The 22,451-nt window shown below is 40.5% G+C and overlaps 1 protein-coding gene and 1 pseudogene across 1 annotated transcript; one reads left to right on the top strand and one right to left on the bottom strand.

Moving 5' to 3' along the window:
- Positions 1 to 2,934: 2,934 nt before the first annotated feature.
- LOC147795725 (membrane frizzled-related protein-like) lies at positions 2,935 to 19,244 on the top strand. Its single transcript, XM_087131459.1, has 6 exons — positions 2,935 to 3,006; positions 11,835 to 11,915; positions 12,721 to 13,083; positions 14,490 to 14,612; positions 18,323 to 18,685; positions 19,210 to 19,244. The coding sequence occupies exons 2-6, from the start codon at positions 11,837 to 11,839 to the stop codon at positions 19,242 to 19,244; spliced, it is 963 nt and encodes a 320-aa protein (XP_086987585.1). The 5' UTR covers positions 2,935 to 3,006; positions 11,835 to 11,836.
- Positions 18,808 to 21,204, bottom strand: LOC147795724 (uncharacterized; annotated as a pseudogene).
- Positions 21,205 to 22,451: the final 1,247 nt, after the last annotated feature.

Here is a 22,451-nt window from a genome sequence, read left to right as displayed (position 1 = left end):
GAACATTTCACACGTGGGCTAGACTTGAATCAAGTCGGGATCTCTCTGACGTCTTCGTTTCTGGTAGCACTGCACCTAAGGGTGCAGTCCACTAATTCAAGTGAGAATTTCTGAACAGCTCATCAGCATTAAAAGTGGCCCCGCAGTATCTTTTGAAAAAGGAGATTGTTTGACCCCCCAAAAATGGTGAGATTGTGTAAATTGTTGCCAGGATCAACTCCCTGGGTCTTTGAGCTTTGAGAGCAGAATGGCTAAAAACTACGGTTGAAATATGGTCCTAGTAGGCCTACATAATGATGCCCGAGAACGTTGAGGGGTAACACTTGAAAAATGACTGCAGTCGGACTTCCGAAAATCACTTTTCGGGGGGTGATTTCGTTTGGTGGGAATAATTAAAAATGTAATTATTTAACCGACAAAAAATTGAAAAGAAATTAGACATTAGGGACCAGACAATTATTTCGTTAGTATTTCTGAATCTCAGGGATGTTGGTATGTGTATATGCGTGTTATTGAGATCTGAACTATGCTGATTTTACACTGTTTTCATTGGGCTTGAATTGGTGGACTGTACGTCTAATACCCGCCCATAGAAAACAGTACGAAATCAGACCGAAATAGCACCGGCTGGTGATTCTCTTAAAGAGGTTTGCTTCCGTTTTTGTTTTTGTTTGTTTTGTTTTTCACTTGAAATTCAAGATTATGGCCAGAAGATCATTTTTCGTTTCAATCTATGGCGGTTAGCCACGATTTTTTTATTTGCCTTTCCCCAAAGATACCCTAAAACAATAGTAAAATCTGTTCAGCTCTGAACGAAGCTGCCGGCCTCTACCCAAAATAGGCCCGCAATTCGCTGCTTTTTGTGAAGAAAATACTCTAATTGGAAACTATCAGTCCCAATTTCAGGATTTACAGAAATATTTCCATGATCTTCCTGATTATGGCATGTCGTATTGTAAAAACCCCGTGTGATCACAAAATATTAATGACCTTACGAGCAGAAATACCGCCATTTGGAGGAATGCACAATTTAATATCACCTCCAGGGCCGGTTACGCAGTAAAAATGACTCAAAACGAAAAAAAAAATACACAAAATAAAGAAACGAATCCCAAAAATTTAATACACTTTCATGTTTTCCGGAAATTGAAGGATAATACAGGTCCATTGCCACTGAATGTGGCAGTTTTTTGTGCGCGAGATGACAATTTTATTTAAGGAAACAAATGGAAAAATAAAACATCTTGTGGAAAAAAAGAGAGGAAAAACTATAATAAAGAGGATGAACAACCGGAATTTTTAATTTGAACTTTCTAATCTCCATTTCCCTGGCGTCCCGTGGGAGCTTTTTTGGAAGAAAAAATATGTGGGAATTTCAGGCCCTTGTGCAGTTTGATAGGACAAAATGGTCAATAGACCCCTCCAAAGAGACACGGTGTACATTCCTCTGATATTGGCTGCAATCTGTACTGTTTTGAAAACTTCCAAAGACAAAACTGCTAATTTTCTCCGCCCTTAAATAAAAAAACCAAGAAGAAGGACAGAGCACCCCCTTTTAGTCTGTTGCCATCTTGTCTTTACAGGTTGCACTTCACCATACACGTACCCATAGAAAACAGTGCAAAATCCGACCGAAATCGCCGCCTGGTAACTCTCTGGAAGAGGTTGGCCTCCGTTTTTTCAATGGAAATTGAAGATTATGGCCAGAAGATCACTTTTTGTTTACCGGTTGCCAAAAAAAAAATATTCGCCATTCCCCAAAGATACCCCCAAAGCAATAGTAAAACTATCTGTTCAGCTCTGAATGTAGCCGCCCGCCTCTACCTAACATAGGCCCGCAATTAGCTGCTGCTTTTTGTGAAAGAAATAATCCGAACTGGAAACTATCAGTCTCAAATTCGGGATTCACAGAAATGTATCTATGATCCCTCCTGATTATGGCATGTCTTTTTGTAGAAACTGCATGGGATAAAAAAAAATATTAGGGCCTGATGAACTCGCGTGCAGAAATACAACCATTTGTGAAATGCACCCTATCTGCTTTGGATATGCGGATATGCGCTGACGGAGCTAATGTGAAGTCCATCTATAGGGAAGAGAACGGAAGTCCGACTCAAGTATACACATGGACTTGTTTTATTAATTTTTTTTGGAGTGCACGGAACAGGATGTACAAAAGGCCTGGAGTATATTTTTCAAAAAGTATTTTTTTTCAAAATCCGTTATTAGGCCCAAAAAGTCTCCTGTTTCTGGTCAGCGGGCGCATTGCTGTAGTCCTAGGACTGCACGTCGGCAATATTTAAAAAAAAAAAAAGGTTTATTTTTTTATTTTATTTATTTCTTATTTTGTGGGTTATAATTATGATGTCCAAAAGCTACCAAACTTGCTTGAGCAACTGCCATATCAATTCAACATGGCTCTCTGGATACCTCTGAACATTTTCTGATTCACATGAGCCCTCATCACTGATGTTATTGTTACCTTTGTGGTGAATGTTCTTTAGTTAAAAATTCAGAAGTGTCAGCGAATTCAATAAAGCCCCTTCCTAAGTTCGTAATATTGTCTTCTTGATCAAAAACCCACCTGTGCGATGAGAAACTATGAAAATAGCTCTTTGTATACAGAGCCACTGTTCAAAAAGAAATAGTAAGAACTGGATTGTAGCATTTTTTAGGTTGTTTAAAAGAGGGGCAACCATGTCGAGCTAAACTACACAGTCATGTTATCAGTCACAAAACGTGATGATGTAAAGAGGAGTTGGAATGCTTTTCACTGAATACAACAGTGGTTGACTTTGAGCAAGTCAAGGAAAAAAGATAATGCAGAAAAGCATTTACCAATCAAAAGCGTGCAGGTGCAATCTGCCCGATTCCGCCCCGGTGGTGTTGGAAACGCGCTGGGGGATCACGAGTTGCTTTTCTGTTAGACAGGCAGTCGCTCGCTAACGAAGATCGCTTTTGAGAAGTGCTGATGTATTTCACCTTTTGGAAGCTCTGCAGCAACCGGTAGGTGTATTTATGTATTGGCGGGACCAAGAAATAATTGGGTACTGTGGGGACCATTGGCGTTGTGCGAGAGGTGGAGCTTGTCCCCTCCCTGTGAAAATAAAAAAAAACAAAGAGAATATGAAAAGGAGCAAGCGGGATGAGCATCATCGGTTTGCTGACAATATTTCGAACCTCACCCGCTTTCACCGTTAATGGCTTTTTAGTTTGCTGTTATAACCGAATAATACTAATAATAATACGGGAATTCAACTCTGGTTGACAGCTAGTTGGACTCTGATAAGGTGGTATGGATTGACTTTTGCAGTGTTGAATACGGGTGTTGGAGACTCGGTGGCCACCAGCTTGTCACTGAGCTAACTTTAGCTTGTTTTAGCAGTCCGAATGCCTGACAGGGTTATCATCCTGGTCGATCTGACCCTAGCCTAACGGCACTTGAATACTCCACCATAAATACAACGAATACGGCTGTTTAACAAGTCGCGATCAGTATCCTGCGGAATAGCTGTATTGCCTGGTCTGATTGAGATGTTCAACAGGTGTATTAAGTGCAGCTTGTTGCAACTATAAAATATCACACTTACCAATATTTTAATATACCTGTTCCATTAATCACCCCAGTGAAACTATTATGAGATGAAGTTCTCCTTCAAAACCCTGTTTCGAGGTCAAGTCTGATAAGGGTAAATGCATTTCACAGTAGGCCCTACCATTTCTCTAAATTTCATCAGAGGTTGGCTTATACGAAAAATATAAACCAGTAAAAAGTGAACTATAGGTTTTCCCGGCCAATTTCGGAAAATGCGCAATCTAATGTGTAAAATAAACTTACATTTCAGCGTATATTTTTCAAACGACCTAAAACCTAGTTTCATTTTCGTAATTTCGTAATAACAAGCATTCGACTTCGTTTTGCACCCTTGAAATAAAAACAAATGTGCATTACGTTTCATTAAAGAGGTTACAATACGTGACTAGGATTTCGGATCGACGTATTCTCTGCCAATTCCAACAAATGTGCACTAAGACTTATTCGCTGAAAATAATTTTATGTCTTTTACCGTGACCCTTCGGAAGTGAGTATTCATTTTCATTTGCTGTAATTTAAACTCGCACAATATACGTTCAATTCGATCAGGATGTAAAAGGTTACACAAATCATGACACCACTTTGATAATAAATGTCATGTTACTCATGAATGTATAACACTTCGTGCGAAATCGACTTCACATTTTGCGAAATAGCTCTACTGAGTTCAAACTCAGATGAATGCAAGATTGCAGAGGTACATTCAATTTCGCGCAAAAATGAACGTCAATGTACTAAACTAATGCAATACCAGGAAATTGAACGCTGATTCTATACGACTGAATGCACCCGAGCTCCTTGAAATAGAATTCGTAATTGTTAAATAGAAATGGGGATTTGAATGTTCGTTCTATTCCGCTCAAAAACGACTGTTGCTATTACTAATTCATTTACAAAATTTCCGAAATTGGTGTATCTAATACACGGTAGGACTACGTTTTAGTGGTAGTCTTAGTCTAAGTGGCAAAACGGGAACCACGCATCTTGCCGACAGCGTTTCACTACTTTTTCTTTTTTTTTAAGTTTTCACGAAGGCATGAAGGTAGGGCCTAACGTGAACAAATAATCCTTAATAACAGTCAGAGTAGGGAGTGGACAGTGCAATGTGTAGCAAATTATGGCAGTTTAAGAATAACCTGTTTGTGCAGGGCGTTTAATTAATCAACTTTTGCAGTCAATGTCTGAATTTCTTAATTCCAAAAAGCCTCTAACACCATTTCTTTTTAAGTAAATTTTTATAATGCAAAGAGAAGTTTTGCCTTTTCAGGAAAACGTACACACTACCCCCTTTTCCGTATCTCATCGATTCACTCCCGCACTTTACAAAAGCCAGTAGTTAATAAGAATCGGGAAAACACACTCCTTTTTTACATTTGATGGTTAACCACCCTTGATATAATCGGAAGGGCACGGAGCCATTCTATTTGGTATCATACAAATACAGCATGGATTGGGGGGAATAAGTGGGAAAAACTGGTCCCGAGGTGTAGGTCAGCTTAACTATTCGCGTTGGGAGGTAATCAAACTGACCTACGCCGAGGGACCAGTATTTCCGTCTATTCTCCCGAAATAAACCATGCTGTATTTGTTTTGCTTCACTTCATAAATATTCAAACAGAAATCTCACATAACCTGTACTGATAGACGCCATTGTTGTTTCTAAGCTGCTAAGTCTCCATGTAATGATACTGGAGTGCCGATGTGCATAGAAACAGGGCAAAAACCGCCCGGCCTTATTTTTTGGGCGGGGGACAGACCAAAGAAAAAATGGACTGCAATTTGTAGAAAAATATCATTTTGCCCTTTCCCCCAACCCCAATCTTTGGCTCCTCCCCCGAAAAGCAAACTCTAGGTACACTTCATGAGAAACTTTGCAATTGAATTGATTTTGAATGAAAAAGGACTTAAACATCTTCTTCTTCTTTTTCTTTATACAAAAACGTGTATATATACATTATATACACACCCAGTCTCCTGGGTATTAATCAGCTCCGGGCGAAATGATAATCTGCCCTGGCGAAATAGAAAGCAGAATATTTTTTTAGTCATGTCCTATATACGCTTCGTACAAAAAACCCGCAGACTCGATGTTGGCTTGCACGTTATTAAATTGACCCATTTTTCCTATATGTAACTTACGTTACGTGGAGTTTCTGTTGTTAACACGTTTTAGATTTCAAGACTGTTTGCCATGAAACGATTTCTCCATTTAGAGGATATATCAACAAGTCTATAATATAAAATAAAAAATAAAATTGAGTTCAGGTTTGATGATAGGAAAAGCATCATGACAGGGGAAATTTTAAGGTAACGTGCATTAGTCCAATATGCGACAGATCCACTTTCTCTAGCACGTGAAGGAGCAACTCTGCGCACCAAACTGGAAAAACATTGGACCTCTTTTTGTTGTCTAACTTCAAAATTTTCATTTGCTCTTCTTTGCAACAGTGGAAATCTGTATCATTGGCTATAGACTGAAATTAAAAAGAGCGTGTTCTTTGTGGATCGTGTTTTGAAATGCCATTATTTCGAAGGTCTATTATCATTTACGTCTTTTTTATGTTTTCTTCAGCTCATGCAACAGGAAAATTTTGCCAATGTAATGGGATTGAGCCATTAAAATACAACATTTTCATTATGAGTTCAAATCCTCGGTCATTTGTTCATGAACTCTCGTAGAAGCTCGCTTGTATGTGCATGATTGTGTGTAGTTGTTGCACTTCCGTACTTTATTAAAGCACAGTATTAAAGTTGAATTTGACTGGTAAATGTAGCCTTAATCGTCACACCTTGACGATTTAGCCAGCGTATGCCGACGTATGAAAAAAATTGGCGAATACGCTGGCATATGTTGAATAAGTTATGGGTAAGGCATGTATAATAAGTTAAGTATACGTATAAGTTTAGTATAGAGACCCATCTTGTCTGTTCCCATGAAAAGAAAAGTTGGTAAGAACGAGTGAAGTTGTGACATTTGAGGGAAACTGTTTTTGTTTTACCATGCACATGTAAACCTTTTGCCCGAACTGTAGTGGACATTAATGGGAAAGGTTGGGCCAGTCGGGTCGCTGTTGATGCAGGTACCACGTTTTGCATGCTGATAGGTTTATATGGCCTACATCGTTTGGCCGATCATTTTGAAAAGCCTTCAGGCATGAAGTCAGTAGATCTTGAGGGGCTAGGACAACTTGACTGTTGAGACAAATCGACTGATAGGACAACTAGACCGTCTTCTTGTCAAATTGGCCGACAAGTCGACCGTTAAGCACAGTTGTTGAGGGGGTTGTGGGGTTTACGACAGGATTCTCGACTCTAATACGCCTATAAATATCGTGGCGTACTTGGGCTGTGCCAATAGCTTTGCCTTGCATCCAGAGGTAGAGTGCATTAAATTAGAAGTTGTTGAGGGTGAGGATGAATATGATGAGATTTATGAGAGTTGGAGTTGAAGATGATCTATAGTGGCTTTAATAAGCAGCGTGGGTAAGAAACAACTAAATACATGTTTTGTTTCAGACTTTGTACGGTTCCAACCGCATTATCACGCATGCAGGGAATGAAGTGACGCTGTCTTGAGCATTATTCTTTCTGTTCAGGAGAGACTTACAGCCTGACCGTCCATACCAGTGGTGGAAATACAAACTGTACACATATAAACTTCGAAAATATTCTGAGCAACCGGGTCCATCATTCGTCATTTCTGTGATTTGTGTGATTATCTCAGGGAAAAGTGAAGGCCTACCCGTTGTACTGGGACGAATATTGCCCTTATGTCTCCCTTTGCCTTTTTTATTTCGTCATTTAAACCTTATATTTTGATGTGGGAGTTGCAATGTTAGAGATAAAAAATCACCTGCATGTCAGACCTTTCTAAAAGGTGCACACACCTAGCTTTAGTTGCAGGCACGTTCGACTTGATATACCAAAGCACCCACAAATTGTGGTCCAAATCAGCAGTCAAGCACATGTTACAACAGCGCAAAAGCTCATGCAAATGACTAATCATCTAATCAATGATCAAATGTCATACAAGAGGATGGCTACTGCCGTAATCATGGCAACGAGTATTTTTTTCCGTATGCCGGCATGACAGTACAGGAATCAACAAGCAGGGTAGGCCTACTCAGGTAATCGAGTCTAATAAAATAAAGATTATATATGACGAGGAAGCTGTAAAATGCGCAGTATCTTGAAACATACAATGTCCACTACCCAAGGAAGCTGTAAAATGCGCAGTATCTTGAAACATACAATGTTCACTACCCAAAGAAGCTGTAAAATGCGCGGTATCTTGAAACATACAGTGTTCACTACCGAGGGAAGCTGTAAAATGCGCAATATACAATGTTATAAGATGAAGCTCATCTTTACTACGAGGGTATTATGTATTTTTTTATGATGTTCAACCTAACTCATCTTGAACAATGACTGAAAATATTCTTTATCATGGAAAGCTAGATAGGGAGACTACATGTATATACTCTTTTGCATTACCTAATAAGAATTGTTGTTATCAACGAACAATTATTTACCAGGCCTGATAGGAGTATTTGTATGTGTGTGTCCTTTCTGGGATGTTCAACTCAGCTATTTTCATGTCAATTTGGTAAGCACACAATCTGAAACTTATTTTTTTCAACAATTGATACCGTTGTATTTTAACAGTGGATAAGCTTTAAAATGACGCTTGAAGAATGTGTATCGATATTGTTTCCAATGCTAAAATGTATGTTAAAAGTGTTTTCCTAAAGTGGTATTTAATATCTATTTACAAATAAGATTATCATGCAGTAGGCATCAAATTAGAGACGATTTCTGCATGTATATGACCTCCAAATTTCTGGTTGGCTAGGCACAATGTAAACTATTTATCTGAAAACTGGGCTTGCTGATTGCAGACTTCTTATTAGTTGCCATGCCAACGTCTATTAATAAATGCCCAAGGACATAATTGGACACAGCGTGAAGCCTTTTTATATGACAGGTAATTATGATTCACATCTGTACTGGTTTTCGTCAGTTTTTACGTCGTTGTTTTTGTATTAAATTGCTATTTGGAACCACAACCTTTATGGTACTACGGAAAAGTAATTCGAAGCGCGATCATAGTTCATGCAAAAATTTGCTGACTTTATAAAGAAACAGAATTAATTTAAAAAAATAGCGTGTTCACCACTGAAAACAAAATTTATAACTTATCCCTTATAATTACAATGTCCTAAAATGGACACGCAAATGTTGTTATTCAACTCTAAACGTTGTGGTTCAATTTTTCACACGTTATGGTTTAACAGCTTAGTGGTTTAATTTTTCAAATTAACATTTGTAAAGTCATCGTTAAACTTTGACCAGTGTTTCTTGTACGTCAAGTATAACGCGCTAGTGACGCTACACATACCACAGTCTGTGTACATTCGTATGTGGGATTGTCCAAATCAATTGGATGGATTTCGAAATTACACACGATTCTGTGGAAACTGCTGTGGTCTATGCCATGGACTAACGCCTAATATTAGTCCGTTGACAAGAAATTCGGAAATGACCTTGACGCTAGAGACGAGCACGTTTTGCACAGTTAACCACTGGACGTTGATGAAAGGTGATAAAAGATAATGCATCTTCACGGAAAGTAAAACCATGACGTTTGAAAAGCTCAAGTTCAGGGTTTGGATATTTGAAATGCGACGTTTACAAAATCGAACTAAGACAGTTCAAGTTGAATCACGGCAGAGAAAGTTAAAGTGGGATGTGCTGAGAACTGACACACAAAGTCAGAAGGTTGGAGAATGAAGTTCAAAAATTAAACCACGACGTTTCAGATCACCATACCCTTAGACAAAACAGTAGGTAACATTCTTTGTCGGATGAAGGCTTAACTGGGTCATTTATTTCTCACTAAAGACTGAGACCTATAAAGAGAGTAGACAAAAATTGGCTAAATGTCACCGAGGGATCAGGGTCATTTGGTGAAAAAGGGAAATTTCAGCCGCATTTGTCTGTCGATTTCAGGCAATGCTTTCATATCTAAAGAAAGATATAAGCGGATTCGGGTCCAAGTTCACTTAGTGGTCAGTAGTGGTCATTATTTGGAAAACGAACAAAATGTATTTGTTCCTTTAAATTGTCCCATCAATTTCTGCCAAACTTTGTCAGTCATAGACTTCTGGGAAGCTTGTTTTGTCTGATTGGCTGATGTGGGCGAGGGGCACTCGTTTTCCTGGAAATGGAAAAAATGTCTTTGTTTCCTCACATGTGCCGGAGATAGCCACCAAACGTTGCCAGTCATGGGCCTATCTCATGTTTACTGTAAAATATTTTGGTCAAAGGTTAACTGGTGGTCTGTATGGTAATTTCGAATCAAAACATTGGGAAGGCATCACGTTTAGACATTTTAAAGCGAATCTGTGTATGTACACAGTATATTTGGAGAATTTCAGGACTGTAGTGTTAGGGTTAATGTACATGCACCAGTTGCAGCCATGGCAAAGTTCGTTCAGCGTTTATTTGTCAACAGTGGTCCATTTTGCTTGTAACCTATGCTCGAAATACATTCCGAGTACCAAAAATACGACCGCTGGTACCACATAACGGCCGCTGGTATTTAGGTGAATATTTTTGTAAATATTACTGAGTATATTGTATAACTTTTGTTATTGTTTTAAATGGTTATTGTCAATAGTTTAATAATAACTGTTTTTTTCTTTGCCAACAGAAGAATTTCTCAGCAATCGTGTAGGCTGGTAAACCAAACGATAATTGCTGATCATTTGGTAAACAATACGGTAAACAATTTAACATGGAAAACGTGTCCAAATCAAACCGCACTGTGGCATACTGACCGTATCCACCTTATGTGTTAATACAAAAATACCGTTCCGTGTTCTGTTATCCGGTTAACGTTATGTTTACTCGTCGAATCAGAAGTTTGACTGCGCTGCAACACTTGCTTGATACTAAAACAACAGTCGAATTAGTATCAATATTGATCACACTGAATGAAATTAGAATAATTACTGTTCTACACAACCTTTAACAAAGACTACCATCTTATGATTTGTTATTACCATAATAATTCAGACATAAGTATGACATATCTTGCTCGTAAAGTAATATGTGGCCGTCCATAAAGTACGTATGCACGAGTGGAGTTGGTGCCGTTGCGTACACCATTCGTAAAGGGGCTTTCAAGCCAGTGCGTATTATGCGCAAACTGAAATCTGCCATCAATGAATCTTCCCCATATCAATACACTTTCTCATATACAAATAAATACCAGAATCAGCTTTTCTGTGCCGAAAAAAAACCCATTCAAACACAGTCCACCTCATCAATTATCCTCCCGTGCCAACACCCATTATTAGTAAACCGCAACATTACTCATGACACAAAGATATCTGGAATGCGTTTGTGTACGGGAAGGGAGGTTGGAGCCATTGCGTAAGCCATGCATACAGGAGGAAGGGGGGTCCAAGAAGTCGTACTTAATGCACAGCCCCTATATTGTATGATCTATTCATTGATCTCCATGATGAAGTCTGTACAATAGAGATCGATGGATCCATTAACCCTTCATATGAACAAAATGCGCGCTTTTCCATACGCACGTTTTCAGGTGTTCCTTGGGTCTGTGCATGTACGTAAATTGCGATGAGTGTTCACCGAAAATGTGATGAATTGTGGCAAATGATACGGATATGGAAATGTGATTCATGTAACTCGTACGTATATCGCTTATGGTTCCCAAAAAAACAGTACGGAAAACCGCATTAGGCTAGGATGCGCTGCTCAGGGTTAATTAATAGCGTGTGATGAATGGATGAATCCGGTGACATGGTAACGCATCATATAGTCATTTGCAGTAGCCCCCGCGCTGTATTACAAAGCCGCTGATTCTTCAAAGTCGATCTGTATAAAACCGAATTCAATATTCCGTCCTCAAAGAAGAAGTCGTCAGTATTGCCGCATGAAACTCCTCCAGATTCAGCTGGATCTGGCGTCTTTATCTTTATACAAGAGGTTCTGTTGTGTTGATTGTTTTCCTTTTACCTTGATACTTTATCAATTTTTCTTATAAAATATTCATTTACCTTAAGCATCAAAGACAAAAAGGGGGCTAGATAATCCAGTTATCCAGTGGTCAATGACTTCTCCCCCACTCCTCCGATTGACCTTAGTATTTCTAATTTGAGGGTGATTCCAGATAACGCTGCTATGGATATTTTTCCGTTGTTTTTTTCAGAGATGGTTTTGATGACTGCTTTGACTCTTGTTTTGGCCTGTTTCGGCGTGTCCTTACCCGGAACCGGAGCACATCCTGTTGGTAGGAAGTTTATTCAGTTGAATCATACATTTCTTTATTCTCCATTTTTGACACCAAGCCGGTGGCGGAATCCCCCTCCCACACCGATACGATCGTTGTAGTGCATTTTGCCCGGACCGATCCTTGAGGATTTTCCCAGTAATGGCTTTCAGTCATCACGACACCCTTTGTTTGAAAACAGACATGCTGCTCTCAAGAAACACCCATTTTTTTCCAAGCTTATATTTTTCCCACTGACGCATTCTCAATGCAAGTGGCCCCTATAAGTGCGAGACCGTGAACTTTATATGCCCTAATAACATATTCACATGTTGAAATAAACAGGAACACTTGATCAGAATGAGTGTTTTGCTTGCATTAGGCATGCAAGACATTATGTACGCTACATGGGTCCTAAATCCTGTGTCGCCAAAAAGTGAGACTTCCCCGAAATACTCACACCTGCAGCTTCCCCAGTAAATAAATTTCACAATTATGCAATGGCAGCAAAGTTGATTATTAGACCATAAACATCAAAAGCCATCCTCGTCAGCCCTTCTGGCGTATTCGTAACTATTGTTTCCCAGAAAATTACATCCGCGGCAATAATTATCTGTTTAAGCATGTGCAGGAAACCTTTTTTCATTTAACCCAAACGCTGCAGAAAATCTTGTTTGAATGCAGGTACATTGTATTAATCTCAATTTCTCTCAACGATTAAGCAATTCACCTGGTACCTTGCGCTGGGAAGAAAATAATGGGCAGTGAACAAGTTCCTTTCCGTTTTGTTTATTGTTTTGTTCTTCCTTTTGACTACGTTCATCAGATGAATGTGGAGAGACGACTATCAACCTGCAAGAGAGCCCCGTCTACAATCTGACCTCTCCAAATTACCCTGACCTGTATCCTAACTCCATGAGCTGCGAGTGGAAGCTCGGAGCTTCTAGTGGATTCATTGTCATCAGCATCGTGGATTTCCACCTTAGATCTGGAGACATCGTTACAGTGGAAGGGCCAGGCTTGGAGCTTGGGGATTTGGCGACAAGCCCGGGAAACAAAGTAGCCTTAAGCGGAACCACACCCGTTACAAGGGTAATTTCCAGGCTTCCTATGATAAATATTACGATGACAACCAACGCGTTCATGCGGGGAACAGGATTCAAAATGAAGATTGAGGCGTTTGAAACTAGTAAGTACATGTATCATTTAGTATGGAAAACTCATACTTTGGAAGCCTGGGGTCAAAAACAATTCCGAAAAATATCTGCAGTGTGATTTGTAGATGTTTCACGTTACGTCATCTATAATTGCATCCCGGAGAATCGAATCCTCATGATTCTGTTCAATAAAAGTTCCACAATCAATAAGTTCTTACGGCAAAAATAATTGATTAGATGTATTAGATTCCAGAATTTGCCTGTCTCTACTAACGTGTGTACCGTCAAATCAGGAAAAATCTTTAATGAGAGATTGGGTGATATGAGTTTTGGGTTATGACTACTCACAAGATTCTTGACGGTGGTCATGCAAGCCTTTCAGATTACTCTCTGATCAGTGGCGTAACTAAGGCAGTGGGGGCACGCCCTCAGCTGAGGCCCATGTCCTTGGCATCTTGGGCGCCCCCTTTCCTGCTCTGAAATAAAAGAAGAAAAGAAATCTTCTCTTGCCGCTGTTCAAAAAATAAGACATTTCTCCCCCCCCCCTATATCACCGCGCAGGTTCTTCATACCGACATAGCTGATGTCTAAAATTCGACCCTCCCGCTCACCTATTAAACGAAATAAAAAAATCTTCTCTTCTCTGATGTCCGACGGTCCTAAACACTAAGTGATCACAAGACCACATTCCCAATGACCGTTGTAAATTTTCTGAAACACGACCCGAAATTAATCCAAAATTAACCAAAAAACTAAATGTTAGTATATCAGAGAGATTGTTTTCGGCCATCGTTACCTTTTCTCTATAGCTGCTATGTATTTTTCAACAACTGATCCTCACAATCAGTGGCATAGCTAGGATTTTGCAGAGGGGGGGGAGGGAGCAGGAGCATCGTTGCGGGACACCAGCTTTCTGTGGTGTGGTTTTGGGGGCAAGTTTTTGTTGGCTTTGTTCAGTATCCATTCATCTGTTTTTTTTTGTTTGTTTGTTTTTGGGGGGTTTTTGTTTTGTTTTCTTTTGTTTTGTTTTTTTACGGTGGGAAGTACCTGGGGGGTGGGGCACCGGGAATTTGTGTGTGTGAGTGTGTAAACGCCTTCAATCGTGGACCTATAACAATAGGAGACAATATGGTCCACGGTTGCCGAAGAGTCCACGGTTCGAAAACGTGTACAAAACATATGGGAGGTCTTCCGAAAAAGTTCATGAAGTACGAACAAAAGAGGAACAATAGGGAGTCCACAATTGAAGGCGTTTGCACACATATATGCTTGTTGGGGGTACACGTGCTCCAAGCCCCCCCCGGGCTAAGTCACTGCTCAAAATATCGTTTGTGTTTTTCATTAAACTTAATGAAGTTTAGGTTAACAATGTTTCGGTTTTGTTGCCGTGCAATATTGTCATTTCTGTGCAAACAGTTGAAATCAGATTTTTTCGCAGCGCCGAGTGAGTGTTCCGGCGAGCCTGATTTCCAGTGTGAGGGGTCAACGCTCTGCATTTCATCCCGTACCGTTTGTGATGGTTTAAAGGACTGTCCCTTCGCCTTCGATGAACAACACTGTTGTAAGTGGATTTTGTATTGGGTCTGCAAACCGTCAGGCTGACGATCTCATCTGACTGGAAGCAATGAAAAGAGCTTTTAATTTTCAAAACAAATCACAAACAAACAAATCCTGAAGAACATAAGCTTAAATTGCCTGTCGAATGAAAGAACAAATAATAGCGTTCATTGTCCAAGGCTTTGGGCTTGTATTATTAATTATTTACACTTGTAACCTGCCGATGATCCAAAACAATTACAACTGTCCATTGCTTACTCACGGACAATCCCAACGATGTACCTATCCCAACTGCATTTTTAGCCCAATCACCTCTCTTTTGTTTATTGCACAAGCGCTTGTTTACAGTGATTAAGTATCCAGGCTGTTAATTCCTGTTCTTTTTGTGAAATATTCTGGAAATGCGGTATTTTTTCACATATTGTAATAAATACTTGGAATTAAATGTGGGGCATGCTTTCAGTCAAACATCGATAAGGATTAGGGGACAAAGGCAATTGAAGAAGAGGCTTTTCTACGATAGAACACCAACGCCTAGACCTTTCCTATGTTTAGCCAGACGGTATAAGACTTCCTGGCTGTTCCACTGCTGCCCTTGGAAGCGGGATATATTAATGTAGATATCTCCATTATTAAAAGAGACATCTCTAAGTAATAAAGATATATATATATTATTTATAGAGATATCTCTATTAAGAATAAAGATATCTCTATTACCATAGAAATATCTCTATTCCGGGAATAAATGTTAAGTTGTTACGTCTAGGTATAAAGATATCTGTGTACGCGGACTAAATGTTAACTTTGCACGCCATTAAGAGTTCACAGTTTTTGTTTTCTTAATGACATCCTGGTGTCAGTGTTTGGAAGGAAATGACGTGGGTCATACTCTGCGAGGTAGCGTGTGCTCTAAAATCCACACTATAAGCTCGGTGGTAATATTTCTACGGCAGCACAACAGTAGAATGCGGCTTTGAAACGGGTTTGGCTTCCAGGAACACACTCATCCACTCACGTTAAGCCACTGCAAACATTTACACCCATGTTAACATATTAAGAATAACTTGCTGAATGTTAGGTGTGGGCTACACTCTCATATGTGCGCTGCATAAATCATATGGGAATAGAAGCCATGCTTGAACGTATCTGCTGTCATCTCGATTATCAACAGTGACTCATTTGGCGTGTTATGGAGCGATCCACATGAAATTTACAAACTGTATCTTACAATCAATTTCTCTTCGCCTGAAGCTCATCACTAGCAACGTCTCATTTTTACAAGAAGATCTCACAAGGTCAATTTGCACGTAGTTGTCAGTGGCACCTTCTCTGGGCAAACTGCCACTGTTTCTTGATCTCTGCTTCGTGGACTGACCAAGCATGCTCGCTTACTCCAATGAATCACTTACACACATGAGTACTCAGCAAAACAAACACAAGAACTTCATTATCTGGCTGCTGATTCGTTCAAAAACGGTTTGTTCTGTGCATCTACTGAATGTAATAACGTACAAGAGGAGAAACAGAAGTAAGACGGGCGATAAACTAAAATATAAATTGCCTTTAACTCCTTTCACTGTTGAGTTAATCGCCCTATCGCATTATTACATATACGTCACCACTTATGAATTGACATATTTGCCCTCTCTGAAACATAGCTTGTTGGTAATGGAAATTATGGAAAGTGTCTTCTCTACGGGAACTTAAATTTTGATGCTTTTTGTCATTTAAAGACTCCTTCCTTCTACACAAAATCAACAAAAGCCCAAGAGCTTCTTGGAACATTTCTAAAGTGTTGTAAGATTTCACGGTTGCTTAAGAAATTCTTGTGATTGTTGATCTCAATCTTCAACCTTGGGTTCCTGATGACCATGATATACAGTCAACGTATAAGCATTTTCACAGAACTGAAATGGCTCTCCTTTGGGATCATGGTGATGGTGTCACGTGGACCATGGAAAGTGACACGTTATTATCCTTAACTGCCCTGCTTCACCTAAGTAACAATTAAGTCCAATTTGATCGGACGGGAAGGATTCCCGGAGTGTCTGATGCTTCTCTCAAGTGCGTGGTTCACGTTGCATCAGTTGACAAGAACATAGCATGTCCACATCAATTAAGACTTCTCAGCATCCTCACTTTTGAATTCAGAGTTCGCCAGGGATCGTAGCGTGGTCCACTTTTGTTTCTGATTGATACCCTACCACCTGATGCTCATTCGCAGTAATTTCATAGGATTCCATATATGTGCTGACGACAGAGATATAAATTTCAATTTGTCCTACTGCGCCTTTTGCGGTTTTAAAAGCCATGTCAAGAGTATAGAGGACTGTATCATGGATGCACATGGGACAGTGGATTTTATCTATAATGTCCTCAAACTTTACGTCAACAAGAAAAAGGCAGTGATTGGTTTCAAGAATCAACTTTTTGCAGGAAAGGACTTCCCCCCTTTCCATGGTAATCCAGGAATCTCGGAGTGATGTTTTACTCCGGAATAACTATGTCTGTTTAAGTGTCCAATATCATGATAATTATCTGCAAACTCCCATTCCATCAACATTATCAGGGCCCCGTTATAGGCTGACCGTCAAGCCCACCGAGTTTGCCCATACTACTCTAAAAAGTCCCGGGTCAGATTTTGTTTCGGCCTCCGGGTCAATTTCTTTGTGACCCTTTCTGGGCCAGCTTGATTCAGAAAAGGGTCATCACTTCTGACCCAGCTCTGGGTCAAACTGCGTTTAACCCCTTTCCAGGTCACCTTAACCCAGACATGCCGGTTTGGCAAACGTCCTGAATATGGATGACTTGGAACCCTACTTTTTGGGCAAAATTAACCCAGACTTTCGGCTGGTTTAGGTCAGTTTTGGCATGAGACTTCCGGATTAACTTTGGAGTCAGGATTCAGTTTAGGCCTACTCGTTTCTGGGTACCTACAACTGCACCAATTGCAAGAATCTCAGATCCACCAACTGTGTCAATTTATGCCGGTGCATGCTGACCCGTAATGGGTCAGGCCCCCTGGGGCCCGGAATCTAGGTCCCAATCTGACCGCGGACTTTTAGGACGGTACGGTTTTAGCCTCTTGCTGGGTATCAGTCAGAAGCTGAACAGAAGCTTTAAAATGTTCAGCGATCTAACGCTAGGGTGTTTTCCAAAAATGAAGTTCTAATCTACCTCTCCTGAACATAGCAAATTACCTGAACATCAAACTGCACATAGGATCAAGTACAATGTCTCTATTTTCATGATGGATAAAGTTCATTGGAAAAAGGCTATTGTTTACATCACCGACATGCTCCAAGTTAGTTTTCAACCAAACGGCGTATCCAGCTTTTGATGTCGGGGGCAATTCAAAAGTAAATGCGGCTTCTGGCTCATTGGACACGATGGGGGGGTCAACAACCTCACTCATGGTCCCGACATCCTTGTTTTTTTGCTGGTGTTGTTCTCTTAGGGTTTTTGTGCTCGTACTTTGATAAATAAATATTCCGATTACTGTCTTTCCCACTCACCTAAGAAGTATTTTTTTTAAAGAATCCGGCGAAAACCGGGTAGTTGTTTTCAAAGAAATAAACCTTTTCTTCTTCGAACTCCTGTTCATTGCAACTTGGCAAGCCCAGAGCCTGTTGTTTTTCATGTAAAGACAGATCATTCCCAACGCTTTTACATGGTACTAATTTTGGTTTGCTCCACAATGGCCGTGTGCATCAGATAATTGTCAGAGGACAATCAACCTGGAGGAGAACGTCCCTTACGCTCTCACCTCTCCTAATTACCCCGATCTGTATCCCAACGACCTGAGCTGCCAGTGGGAGTTTCGAGCTTCTAGTGGATTCATCGTCATCCGCATCTTGGATTTTAATACTGAACGCCAGTACGACGTCGTTACAATGGAGGGACCTGGTTTAGAGCTCGGTGACTTAGCGACAGGCTCAGGAAACGAATTGCTCTTGAGCGGGACCACACCCGTTAAGAGGGTAACTTCAAGGCTTCCTATCATCAATGTGACAATGAAAACCAACGCGTTAAAGCAGAGGGGAGGATTCAAAATGATGATTGAGGCATTTGAAATCTGTAAGCATATGCATGTACATTGTACTGTTTGTTCTGGGAAATTTATATCATTTATATTTGGAGGCCCAAAGACAAAACTTGTAATGTGATGAGTAACTTTAGTGGTTTTACTCATTAATAAGTGAATGTTGCACATGGTTTATTCTCCAAGTATTCCAGTTTTCGCTTTCCACACACATCTGTTTCAAAATACTGCGATAGGAATAAGTAATGACAAAAGCTTCATTAGGCCAATTTCAATTAAAAGACGCACGGCCAGTTCCAATGGCAAGGAGTTTTGTCTTACTGCTCGCTGTTAGGCATTTCTTTCAAGGAGAACTAGTCATCATAGTCACGTATGTTTTCTTTGAAGGGTTATAAACCTTAATTCAATTCAATTCAAATCACTTCAGTCAGTTATTAATAATTTCAGCATAAAATTGTACCTTTCAAGTTTGCTTGCTCATGAAACGACAATTTTAAACACACAGGAATGAGGCTTTTACTTTGTGATATTTTTTCTGTATTTGATTCACATTAAACAGCTGTTTCGGCTGTCATATTCTGCAGGGCCGGGTGAGTGTTCAGGTGAACTCAGTTTTCAATGTGAGAATTCAACGCTCTGTATTTCATCTCAAGCTGTTTGCAATGGTTTGAAGAACTGTCCCTACGGATTTGATGAACAGCAGTGCTGTAAGTATACGTCGCAAAAGTGGCCACAAAACGATGAAAGCAGGCTTTAAGTTGTTTTCATTGTTTTTCATTGTTTTTCAAATCACAAAAACCAATTCCTGTTCTTGTTTACCTCAATCACAAATGAACATTCAATTTGCGATTGCTATACACACCGAAGCATTTTTTAAAAGATACCCGCTATGTAAATGAAATTATTTCTGAGAAGTTAGTTAACACACCCATACCAGTTTTACATACAAAGTGTGGACATTCCTTTGTTCTCCTGTGGTCAAGGAAACTTGAGGAAAATGCTCCTTTTCCACATTTAGGATAATTCCTTCGAGCTAGATTTTTGATGATGAGTTCTTGGACTGTTCCTCTTCATTTTGCTACGGATAACCTTGACCCCAAAATGCCTCTGAAACTGTTTTTCAGAGAGGGGAAAACATTGTGTGGACGTGTGGGAGTCCACATAACGCTATCGCACCCTGCATTATGTGGACTTCTTTTGTGCAGAGGTCGACACTGTGTATGCCACGCCTGCACATATACCCATACATGTAGACACTGCAGATGGAGGGCATATACTTCCAAAACTATCAGACGGAGGGCTTTTTGTCCGTGTGAGGGCAGCTTATAACACCGAACACATCACACACATTGCAAGTTTTTGGTTGTTTAGGCCAGTAAAATTAGGTTACGTTATTGGCATACTACCGTAAGGTTCATCATTAATATTCTCCAGAGAATGGGTAGTGCGGCATATCATAGCTTTACTTGGCTACAACTTCATTGTGTTACAACAAAAGTTTCTCCAAGTACGGGTCTGCAGTGCCACAGTGCAAGCTGCTTCGATGTCCAGCTTACTAGGAAATTTCCACAACTGGAAGAATTTGCGCAGGCCTTCTTGGACGTCTGTCTTCTCCGCTGTAGTCAAGAGACAGCGGTTCACTCGTCTCGATGGCGAAGAGGGCTCCCTGCTGCGTCATGGAGCATCACCAGGAAGCTGTCCTTATATAGAGAGGCAGGAAAAGGGCATTAGAAATGTAGGTGACAACTCAAAAGTCAGCCCACCCGTGTGACAGACAGAGACAGACAGACCGACCGACAGACAGAGTTGCCAAATCTAATTGATTCGGAAGAAAGATAATGTTTCTGGCAGGGTATGATGCCCTACAAAATGTGAGTCTGGGGTTTGTTCACTTGGTTTGGAGTCAAGCGTTGGGTAGACGGAACATGGTTTGAGTAAAGGGTGCCTTTACCTCTAGTTACATGCATGTCGTCCGAGGATTTGCCCTGCTGGGAAGGCAGGTTGCCCCTTTCCAAACTCAGGAAAAGTCAAGACAGTTTGGTGACCCGCTGTACAGTATCTGGTAACTGGTAGTATTCGCGATGTACCCGCAGATCGTGGCCCATGAAGTTGGCTAGAGTTTCAAGCTGATGTTCCTTTAATGCAAGAATTTGAGATGCAGTTGCTACATGTTTACAGAGTTTGGTGGACCGGATGCTGGATGGATGCATTGTCAGGGCCAGCCTTATCTGCATATGCCCTAAACAGTCACTCCCTCGTATGTGGCCTCTCCCGCCATAACAACACCGTGCGAACAAGAAGTTGTTGTCTTGGGCTACTCCAGCTTCATGTCTCCTGGCGACAAGGGCATTCAACCACGCTACTGCCTCATTGCTGAGAAATACAGGAACAGTTTTGCCTCTCTTGCCATCCATTTCGACAATACGGAACATCTTGCACAGCTGGCGCTCTGAATCACTCAACAGGCATTCCCCTCCAGTTTGGCTGTGCTGTGCTTGTGGAAATCTTCAAGTTTCATATCTGAAACCTGCCCCTGCCTTCTTTGGTTGAACATGATGAGGTGGCACAGAGTGACTTTATTCACTTTCTGCCAAGCTGGTCTGATTTGTCTGCCCCGAGCACCTTGGAGGAGTTCAACTTCCCAGAAAGAACGATGACATTTGGACTACATAATTTTTTCGGGAGAATGGCTACTTCGCTGCGTTTTCCTTGGTAAAGCGTTCTATGTGCATGTGTGGACACAAGGTATCGCTAGTTCAATTCACACAACTGCAGAAACTCTTCCGCACGTTCCGCTTTGTGTTTTTGGCCGTACTCTTAGGCACTTCCTTTCAAGACGAGTGTACACTGATTGTCTCTAATTTTTCAGAGATCGAAGGGGAAACGTCCTAGGACATGTGTAAGTCTACAGAACGTCTTCCTTTCCTGTATCGTTAGTCATCTTTTGTTCACAAGTCCACGCTAGGTATGTAACGTTAGCGCACACAAGCCAATCCCCTGACCCACAAATGACCACCCACACCGTTCCCTGGAACTGGTGGCACCTGTTTGAAGTCTTGAAGTAGACAAGAACCATAAGCCGTGTATCCTTGATTTCAGTGCCCCTAAAAGAAAAATGTTCCTCGGTGCGCTTTAGATTAAAAATGCATTTTCACTAGGATTAGCTAGCACTTCCTGTAGGATGAAAACAGCGATTTTTCTTTCAGAGGTAGTGACTGGTCAATGGGTAGCAGCCCGCAGATAGCAGTCGATGGCATGACTCATCAAATCATTTAGATATTTGTGAGCCTTGACAATCGCTTGTTCTGCCAAACCCCGTGGGAGTTCAACTCAGTAATATCATTTGCCTGTCAAAACTGCAAATATTATTAATAGGATGTCTCCTTTTAATCCTCAATGATGTGTGCACGTACGGAAATGTATTACGTTACACACCTACAATTTCTTTGACTCATGTACTTGAAAACTGTCACGTACGTACTGGATACTTTCACGCACGTACATAATAGTGTGGCGAAACAGGGTAGCTGTGCAGACTTGTGTTTAATCTGGGTAATTCATAATTCGAGCTTCCGATTATATCAGAACTCATTGAAGATTGGGGGATCGTTAGACATTCTCGTTTATTTACGAAGTGTTGGATTATAGAGTTAGGGAACCCATGTGTAGCGCCCACGCTACTTGACGTTAATCTGTCGCTGTAAACTCAGCAATCAACACACATCTAAAATTCAATTATAGTGTCTACTTGTCCTCAACTCTCCTTTAATGTCTTGACTGGCAAGAAATAAACCAATGGTG

The sequence above is a fragment of the Acanthaster planci genome, linkage group LG21 (genome assembly GCF_054643075.1).
Source record: "Acanthaster planci isolate LZ-2023a linkage group LG21, COTS_SCS, whole genome shotgun sequence".
NCBI lineage: Eukaryota > Metazoa > Echinodermata > Asteroidea > Valvatida > Acanthasteridae > Acanthaster > Acanthaster planci.
This window is presented reverse-complemented; position numbering and strand designations above follow the sequence as displayed.

What these genes read in the sequence shown, in the direction of transcription:
- LOC147795725 (XM_087131459.1), top strand. Translation starts at nt 11,837, where the DNA reads ATGGTTTTGATGACTGCTTTGACTCTTGTTTTGGCCTGTTTCGGCGTG. An exon ending in AACCGGAGCACATCCTGTTG is followed by an intron (nt 11,916 to 12,720) that starts GTAGGAAGTTTA and finishes TACGTTCATCAG; the next exon opens with ATGAATGTGGAGAGACGACT. An exon ending in CTTCGATGAACAACACTGTT is followed by an intron (nt 14,613 to 18,322) that starts GTAAGTGGATTT and finishes CGTGTGCATCAG; the next exon opens with ATAATTGTCAGAGGACAATC.